Here is a 9,268-nt window from a genome sequence, read left to right as displayed (position 1 = left end):
ACTGATTCGGATGCGCCGGCTAAAAAATACATACAGACTGAGGAGCCGATTATCAGTAGTGGAGTGGCGTCTTCCGGAAAACATGTCGGGATGACACAAACGAGAGCCGAACTTGCAGCGGCTAAGCGTGAGGCGCTGCGTATTGCTGCAGAACAAGAGGTATCAGAAAAGGCGAAACGTCTCAGAAAAAACACGGCGAAAAGCGTTGGCGGTGACAACCTGCATAATTTGCCGACTGAAGCGTTGGCAAAGCAGGTCCAGGACTCGGTGGAAATAATTCTGGACGTTGCCAAAAAGTCCAAAAGTCTGAAGGGTGGTTTTATTAAATGTCTGAAGGAGTCTTCTATGTCCATAACGGAAGCTGTAGATGTATTAAAGGAACGGACCATGTCGGAGGAGACCGTGAAATTACAGGCTGAGAATCATCGCCTGAACATGGAAATGACAGAACTCCGCAAAGAAATGGCGGAGCTGCGAGCGGAAGTCTCAAAGGCTCAAAGGGCAAACAGCTTGTGCGTTGGGCAGAGTGCTGGCGCCGGCCCCACTGCTGGCGACGGTGCTCCTATCACTAGAGCTGACCTGGAGAACTTTATGGCGGACCTTCTGAAAAAGACTGGATTTATGGTGGACGCCAAGTTGGACGGCATCAGAGATCGACTTCTGCCAGAAAAACGGCTACGCCCTCCACTTGCTTCGGACCGTCCTCCACCGTCTGTACACAGAACATGGAGTGAGGTATTGATGGACAGCTGTATTCCATCTTGCTCTGGCCCCACTATTGTTGATAGTCAGCCAGCGACTGCCCCAGTGCCTCCCCCTGCGCCTGCTGAATACATAGGAAAAGGTAAAGGGATAGGAAAGAAAACTAAGGTACAAGAGAACCGGGTAGAGGCAAATGTTCCTCCTCAAACTAATGTGGAGCCTGAGGTAATAAACCCATCGGAATGGACAGAAATTGGAAAAGGTGGGAGGAAGAAGAAAAATAAGAAGAAGAAAAAGAAGAATGCACCTAGTGTGACGCAACCACAGAGCAGTCAAACACAAGGTAGTCAACCGCAGGGTGCTCAAGCTCAGCCTAAAGGCAAAGGGCCAAAGAAGACGAACCCCCGTGCTGCGAAGCTCCGGACTCCAAAATCCTCAGCAGTCGTTCTTACACTGCAGCCTGAGGCAGAAAAGAGAGGTGTTTCCTACAAAGAAATTCTCCTTGAGGCCAAGTCTAAGGTAGGACTCGACGACCTTAATATAACAGGTCTCCGGTTTCGCAGGGCCGCAACAGGAGCTGCTGTGTTTGAGCTGCCAGGAGCTACCACCCGTGAGAAAGCGGATGCACTGGCTGAAAAATTACGAGGGGCACTAAGTGAAAATGTAGTCAAAGTATCTAGGCCTGAAATTTGTGCTGATCTGGTGATTGGTGGGCTAGATGATGCAGTCACTAAAGGAGAGGTTGAAGATGCAATCGCTCGAGAAGGTCAGTGTCCAAGAGCATCAATAAAAGCGGGTGAAATACGCATAGATCCCACAGGAAAGGGTAGGGTGTTCGTTAGATGTCCCACAGTCGCTGCGAAAATAATAGTGGCTGCAAAAGGTCTTCGTATTGGCTGGGTAACTGCGTCGGTTAGACTGTTACAGTCCCAACCTAGGCGATGCTACCGCTGCCTTCAGAGTGGCCACGTCAGGGCTCAGTGTACTGCGGCCACAGACAGAAGCAGCAACTGCTATCGCTGCGGAAACCCTGAACACAAAGCAGAACATTGCACGGCGCCAGCACACTGTTCTATATGCGAGGAAGCAAAGAGACCTGCCGACCATAGGCTAGGTAGCAAAACATGCAAAGCACCTGTTGTCAAACGCGACAATAGAAGAGGCGGCGTAGTGGCCAAGGACACGCAACAGTCCCTGCAAACTACAAGCCCGATGGACACAGACGTGACCAGGGTTGAAGTGGCGACGGAAGTCAACAGCCAATAATATGGCCCCAATCAGTTTTCTCCAGGCGAACATAAATCACTGTGGTGCATCACAAAACCTGCTTGTGCAAAGCTTGGCCCAGTGGTCAGTAGATGTAGCGTTGGTTTCGGAGCCCTACTTCGTTCCTTTGCGGGATACTTGGTTGGGAGACAATGATAGTACAGCTGCTGTAATAGTCCACAACTCCGAAAAGGTGACTATTGGTAATGTTATTAAGAGGTCTGGATGTGTGTCGGTTCTACTGGGTGACATTGCAGTTATTTCTGTATATTTTTCTCCCAATAGGCCCTTATCGGAATTCGAGGTGTTCTTGGACCAGGTGGGTGCTATCATTCGTCAAAACCACCCTCACCCTATTCTAATAGCTGGAGACTTCAACGCTCACTCTACGGCTTGGGGATCCCACCAGACGTGCAGCCGGGGTGTGGCAATTCATGAGTGGCTTATAACTATGGGACTTTCAATTTTAAACAGAGGAACTACTCCTACTTGTGTCCGTCCGCAAGGAAGTTCACGAGTGGATGTCACCTTTGCGTCCTCTGCAATCGCATGCCGAGTTAAAAATTGGGAGGTAGTTCAGGTAGAGACACTATCGGACCATGAATATATCCGATTTGACATATCACCAGAAATTGATGTCCCATCCCCTGGTCCAACTAACAATAGCCTAGGAGATAGTCCAAGATGGGTTCTTAAAAAACTAAGGAAAGAAATTCTAGAAGAAGCGGCAATAGTTCAGAGTTGGCTGCCATCGTCTCCTCTCTGGAACATTAATGAAGAAGTGGTTTGGTTCCGGAAGGCCTTGCAGAGTATATGCGATGCCTCAATGCCCCGGGCTGGCCCCCCAACCCGAAAACGTCAAGTGTACTGGTGGTCCGCTGAAATTGCCAAACTGCGCTCTACCTGCAATGCGGCACGACGCCAGTACACACGCCAAAGAAGAAGACGTCCCAGAAACGAAGATATAGAGGTACAGCTACACGCCGTTTATAAAGAGGCCAAGAAGTCTCTCCGAAAGGCAATAGCCATCGCTAAAGAGAGTGCAAGGGAAGAGTTTCTGAGGATACTGGACAATGACCCATGGGGACGACCTTATAGAATGGTGCGGCAGAAGTTACGACCTTGGGCCCCCCCTATAACGGAGACTTTGCAACCGCAGTTCCTAAATAATGTCTTGTTGACACTATTTCCTACCAGAGGCCAATATGCACCTCCTCCGATGGCCTGTCCTCCAGGAAGTCTGCATGCGCTAGAAGATAATAATTATACAGTGACGCAAGAGGAAACGGGATTAGCGATTGAACGCCTGAGAGCAAAGAGCAAAGCGCCTGGCCTAGATGGCGTTCCAGGACGTGTACTAGCAATGGCTCTAAAACACCTAGAGCCCAGATTGCGAGCGCTGCTCTCAAAGTGCTTGGAAAGGGGTGAATTTCCTGAAGAGTGGAGAACCGGAAAGTTAATTTTGTTGAGGAAAGAGGGTCGTCCCATGGACTCACCTTCGGCATTTAGACCGATTGTTCTGGAGAGTGAGCTGACTAAAGTCTTCGAGGTAGTGATCTCAACCCGTCTCAAAAAACATCTCGAGACTGTTGGTCCTGACCTAGCAGAAAACCAGTTTGGGTTTAGAAGAGGAAAATCCACTGTCCATGCGGTTTTGCGTGTGAAAGCCCTGGTGGACGATGCATTGTCTCGGGGTGGGATGGTGTTGGCTTGCTCACTTGATATACGGAATGCCTTCAATACCCTCCCTTGGGACTGCATCAAGGCAGCTTTGCAGTATCACCGGGTGCCAGAGTACTTGCAAAAAATGGTGGATTCATACCTTTCGAGTCGGCAAGTCTCATTTCCGGGAAAAGACGGTTGGGGACATTGGCCAATGTCGTGCGGTGTTCCACAGGGGTCGGTCCTCGGTCCCCTCCTGTGGAACATCGGTTATGATTGGGTGTTGCGGGGTGCGAATATTGGAGGTGTCTATCTCACCTGCTACGCAGACGACACTCTGGTAACGATTAGAGGGAAGTCACTCCGCGATGTCTGTATGCGGGCCACTATCGCAGTTGCACATGTGGTACGACGCATTAGACTTCTTGGGCTGGAGGTTGCGCTTGAGAAATCTGAAGCCATAATCTTCCACGGACCTCGGAGTGCGCCCCCTGCAGGAAGTAAAATAACGGTGGGAGGAATCACCATCGTCATAAAGAGGTCAATGAAGTATCTTGGGCTGATACTTGATAGTAGGTGGGACTTCACCACCCACTTTGTGACGTTGGTGCCCAAACTTAAAACAGCGGCACTAGCCCTGGGAGGTCTGCTGCCGAATGTGGGAGGTCCGAACTCATCTTGCCGTCGCCTTTATGAGGGTATTGTGAGATCGATGGCTTTATATGGAGCGCCTATATGGGCGGAGACTCTGAAAAACCAGAATGTCGCTCTCCTTAATTCCTCTCAGAGAGTGATGGCAATCAGAGTCATAAGAGGATATCGCACGGTTTCCCACAGTGCGGCATGTGTACTAGCAGGGTCGTTGCCATGGGACCTAGAGGCAAGAATTCTCGCGTCGGTCTATAACTGGCGTGAAGAAGCGGTGGCTCGTGGTAATCGACCTGCTCCTAGAGAGGTGGCGGGGTGTCGCTCCCAAAAGCGAATGGAAGCCCTACAATTATGGCAGGACAGGCTAGAAAACACAAGTGCTGGTCGTCAGACGGTAGAAGCCGTCCGTCCTATATTACTGCAGTGGGTGGACCGGAGTCATGGGTCCCTTACCTTCCGACTGACGCAGATTTTGACCGGGCATGGTTGCTTTGGCAAATATCTGTGTCAGGTGGCTGGAAGGGAGCCGACAACCGAGTGCCACCACTGTGATGGCGGCTTTGAGGATACGGCCGAGCACACCTTAACAGTGTGTACGGCATTTAGTACGGAGCGTGCTGAGCTTACAGCCGCAATTGGGCTAGATCTCTCTCTGCGGGCCATTCTGATTGCGATGGTCTCGTCCAGAAGAGAATGGAATGCTGTAAAAAGATTCTGCGAAGTTGTAATGGGAGTAAAGGAGGAAGCGGAGCGTGAACGTGAAGCTACGACCTCAGACCCCATGCGACGTAGAACAAAAGGACGAAGAAGGCGGGACTTTAACCGCCAACAACCCCCCTGACTGGCAAATCTGGGTGGCGGACTCGGGGATAAGTCTGTCGACCCAACTTGAGGATGCGTGCGCGTGTGCCTGCGCGCAACCCAAGAGGCAACAAAAACAAGAGGAACCTGGAAGCAGGTAATCGCAGCCGACAGCAGTAGAATGCCAGACTTCGGTCAGGTGACCCTGCTAACGGCACCAATTGCGATAAGAGGTACACCGTATGGTTTTTAGTGGGTTCGAGCCCCACACTACTGCTTTCCTGTCCCCGCAGTGAAAGTGGTGTCAGTGGGTTGGCCATTTTCCATACGAAAAAAAAAAAAAAAAAAAAAAGGTTAGGTTAGGTTAGGTTAGGTTAGGTTAGGTTAGGTTAGGTTAGGTTAGGTTAGGTTAGGTTAGGTTAGGTTAGGTTAGGTTAGGTTAGGTTGGGGTGCTAGTGCAGGAAACCTCCCCGAGTGCCTGATCCCTTGAAAGCTTTAATGGGCTGACAAGGGCTCAGGACGGTGCACCCTGGAAACGGCAATCAATAACTCCCTACGGGGTCTTGCTGGTTGCTGGCCAATGTCCTGCAATCCTTTCCCTCCTTTCCCTCTGTCCTCTTCCCATCCTTAAAGAGTCGGTCTGCTCCCGGTACTTCTCTCATAATGAGAGTCGACTGGCGATGCGGATCGCTCTATCCTTTCCCCCCTTTTCCTTCCTTTCTTCCTCAGTCTGTCCGGTGGAGTAAACCACTCGAAAAATCAGTCGTTTGGGGTGGGATCGGGTAATTGAGCTTAGGTCAATGCTAGGGTGACCGCACACCTGAATTAAAAAAAGGAACGTTCAAAAAATGCAAGTCGTGAATAAAGAAAATCTACCCCAGGGTGGTACCGGCCGTACCGCGGTCGGAGAATCCACCCCGGTGTCTAATGACACCGGCTGCCCCTCGTATTCTGGGGGGGGCAATTTACGCCTTGCGCCTTCGGACGCAATTGTTGATGCAGTAGTAGGAGACGATGTGGTGAGAGACGAAGTGGTGGGAGACGAAGTGGTGGGAAAGAATGCGGGAGATGTTGTCGCACAGGTTTCAGACTCTGAAATGAGTGTTAAGAGTGCCAGTAGTGGTTGCGGACAGTCCCGCTTCTTCAGGAAACGGCGGAACACGGAGAGCCCGGAATTGAGTTCTGCGACGGATGAGGATAATCCTCCACAGGCGCGCGCTCAGCGCGGTAAGAGAGGTAGAGGAAGACCGCCGACAACCGGCGAATGTATTGGCCTCGGGAAGGCAAGGGAGGCTCTTCAGGCTACTCGTCGTGCCGAGTTTTTGAAGGTCCGCATCGGTGAGGAGGATCGGCAGTTGGCTGAAGCCGCCAAAAAGGTGGCGGTCAGGAGTGAGAGGGCAGCGTCACGCGCCTCCACTCGGTCTGAGGCGGAATTCGAGCCGGAAGACCTAACTGCCGGGTCTATAGAGGAGAGGCTGAACAACTCTGTTGCGGCAATAAGAGCGGTTGGGAAGATGTCCAAAGGCCTGAAGGGCACCGCCCAGAAGACCCTCAAGGATGCGGCAGCCTCAATTGAAGACTTAGCACACGAGCTAATGGAGAGATGTACCTCCAGCGAGACGCGCCGCTTGCAGGCGGAGAACGCTCGCCTAAAACAGGAGATGGCTGACCTTCGTCAAGAGTTAGACGAGATTCGAACGGAGGTCTACAAGTCGAAGCGCTCAGCTCAGCCTGAGACTGAAGCGCCGCGGGACACGCCAGCACTGGAGAAACAGCTGACGAGTCTCCTTAAAGAAGAACTCGGTCGATTCAGGGAAGAGGTCCTTACGAAAGTAAACTTTTTGGAGGGGAAAGTCCTCAGACCCACATTGGCCTCTGACCGGGGCAGCAAAGGTAGAGCTCCAACTATGGCCGCGTATGCCGAGAAGACAGCGGCCAGGCCGACTTTGGCAGAGACTCCTGTGGAACAGGTATCGCAAGCGGTCGACATCCCGCCCTCTCAGCCGAGTACAAGCACAGCCCCAGCTAAGAACAAGAAGGCTAAAAGGAAGAAGGCCAAGTCTTCCAAGACTGCACCTGATGCGGCCGCGGCAGCTGCCCCACAGCAAGCGGAAGAGGGTGCCTGGCAAACTGTGGGTCAAAAGAAGTCCCAAAAGAAGGCCACTAGAAAAGAGGCCCAGAAGAAGAAACGGCAGGAAGCCAGGCTTCGCCCGCCCCGGTCAGCAGCGGTTGTTTTGACCCTGCAGCCGCACGCTTCTCAAAATGGCGTGACATATGAGGAGGTGTTGGGTCGAGCAAAAAGTCAGGTGGATACTGTGAGCTTGGGTATCGAGGGCATGCGGTGCAAGGTCACGGCCACTGGTGCCCGCCTCTTGCAGGTGCCCGGCAGTTCTAGTGGCCCCCTAGCCGACGCCTTGGCCGACAAGCTGAGGCAAGCCCTGAATCCGGAGGAAGTGAAGGTCTCCAGACCTGTAAAGCGGGTAGACCTGCGAATATCTGGCCTGGATGATTCCGTGACTAGGGAAGAGCTGACAGCAGCACTGGCCAAGGCTGGAGCTTGCTCTGAGCTGGACCTTAAAGTAGGCGAGATTCGTCGTGCACCGCGTGGTATGGGGACCTCGATTGTAGCGTGCCCGGTGACTGTGGCTAAAAAGCTGGAGGATGGCCGTCGGCTCCTAGTTGGCTGGGTGTCTGCCAGTGTTAAGCTGTTAAAGCAAAGGCCGATGCGCTGCTACAGATGCATCACGGGTGAGCATGTGGCGACGCAATGCAATTCTGCGGTAGACTGTAGTGGCCTCTGTTTCCGATGTGGCAAACGAGGCCACGAGGCCAGGACGTGTTCTGCGGCGCCCCATTGCCCCGTATGCGCGGAGGCCAATAAGCCCGCCGATCATGCAATCGGTAGTAAACTATGTAAGGCAGCCAATAAGAAGACGGGCAAGACACCCAAAAAGGCCCCAGCCTCTCGGCCTAAAATACCCCCCACCGAATCGTCACAAGGTGTGGAACCTTTTGAGATGGAATGTCCATAATGTCTCAAAGTACGACATTCTTGCAGTGCAACATCAACCACTCTGCCAGAGCACAAGACCTTCTGTGTCAGAGCATGGCGGAGTGGGGTGTCAAAGTGGCGATAGTTGCGGAGCCATACTTTGTTCCGCCTCGTGACGATTGGGTGGGGGATGCTAGCTGCTCGGTGGCCATCATCTCGTCGCCTTCCTCAGGCTCGCAATTCCCTGAAAACATCACCAGGGACGACGGGTTTGTTGCAGCGCGGATAGGGGATTGCGTAGTGGTCGGCGTGTATTTTTCGCCCAACAGGGCTCTAGCCGACTATGAGGCATTTCTCATACGTTTAGGATCTGTCGTGGTCAGCAGCCATCCTCGCCCCGTGATCGTGGCCGGGGACTTCAACGCCAAGTCCTTGGCGTGGGGCTCCCCGGTTGCGGACGCGAGAGGCGAGCTAGTTGAGGAGTGGGCGTTGCAACTCGGTCTCACACTCATGAATCAGGGAACGACCCACACTTGTATTCGACAAAGGGGTGGCTCAATTGTTGATCTAACGTTCGCCAGCCCCTCCCTATCTCGACGAATTGCGGACTGGCGGGTTGTTGAGGAGGTGGAGACGCTCTCTGACCACCGGTATATTCGGTTCAGTGTCTCCGCCCAGACCTCCGGCCAGCCAGCTACGCCTACCGGACTTGACGTAAGCAGCCCCCGTTGGGCCATAAAACGGATCGACAAGGAGCTGCTAAAGGAAGTGACGATAGTACAGGCCTGGGCGTCGGCACCTCCCGCTGAGCCTATAAACGTGGATGAGGAGGCGGAATGGTTTAGGGACACGTTAACCGCTGTGTGCGACGCGGCGATGCCCAGAGTACGGAGAGCACCGTCCCGACGGCAAGTATACTGGTGGTCCCAAGAGATTGCCCAACTCCGGCGAAGGTGCATATTTCGTCGCCGCCTCTATGCCCGTCATAGGAGAAGACGTCGCCGCACCGCAGATACAGCCGCTCGCGAGGCGGAACTCTACGAGGAGTATAGAGCGGCAAAGGAAGAACTCCAGGTGGCCATTCGCACTGCCAAAGATAGGGCGCGAGAAGAGCTATTGGCGACTCTGGACAGAGATCCGTGGGGGCGCCCCTACCTGTTGGTGCGGGGGAAACTTCGCCCATGGGCTCCTCCCCTA

General features: G+C 53.1%; 1 protein-coding gene across 1 annotated transcript; it reads left to right on the top strand.

Moving 5' to 3' along the window:
- The first annotated feature begins 5,927 nt into the window (after positions 1-5,927).
- On the top strand, positions 5,928-8,111 carry LOC128677307 (uncharacterized). The gene has a single exon (XM_053758055.1). The coding sequence runs from the start codon at positions 5,928-5,930 to the stop codon at positions 8,109-8,111; it is 2,184 nt and encodes a 727-aa protein (XP_053614030.1).
- Positions 8,112-9,268: the final 1,157 nt, after the last annotated feature.

This window comes from Plodia interpunctella, chromosome 17, assembly GCF_027563975.2.
Source record: "Plodia interpunctella isolate USDA-ARS_2022_Savannah chromosome 17, ilPloInte3.2, whole genome shotgun sequence".
Lineage (NCBI taxonomy): Eukaryota > Metazoa > Arthropoda > Insecta > Lepidoptera > Pyralidae > Plodia > Plodia interpunctella.
This window is presented reverse-complemented; position numbering and strand designations above follow the sequence as displayed.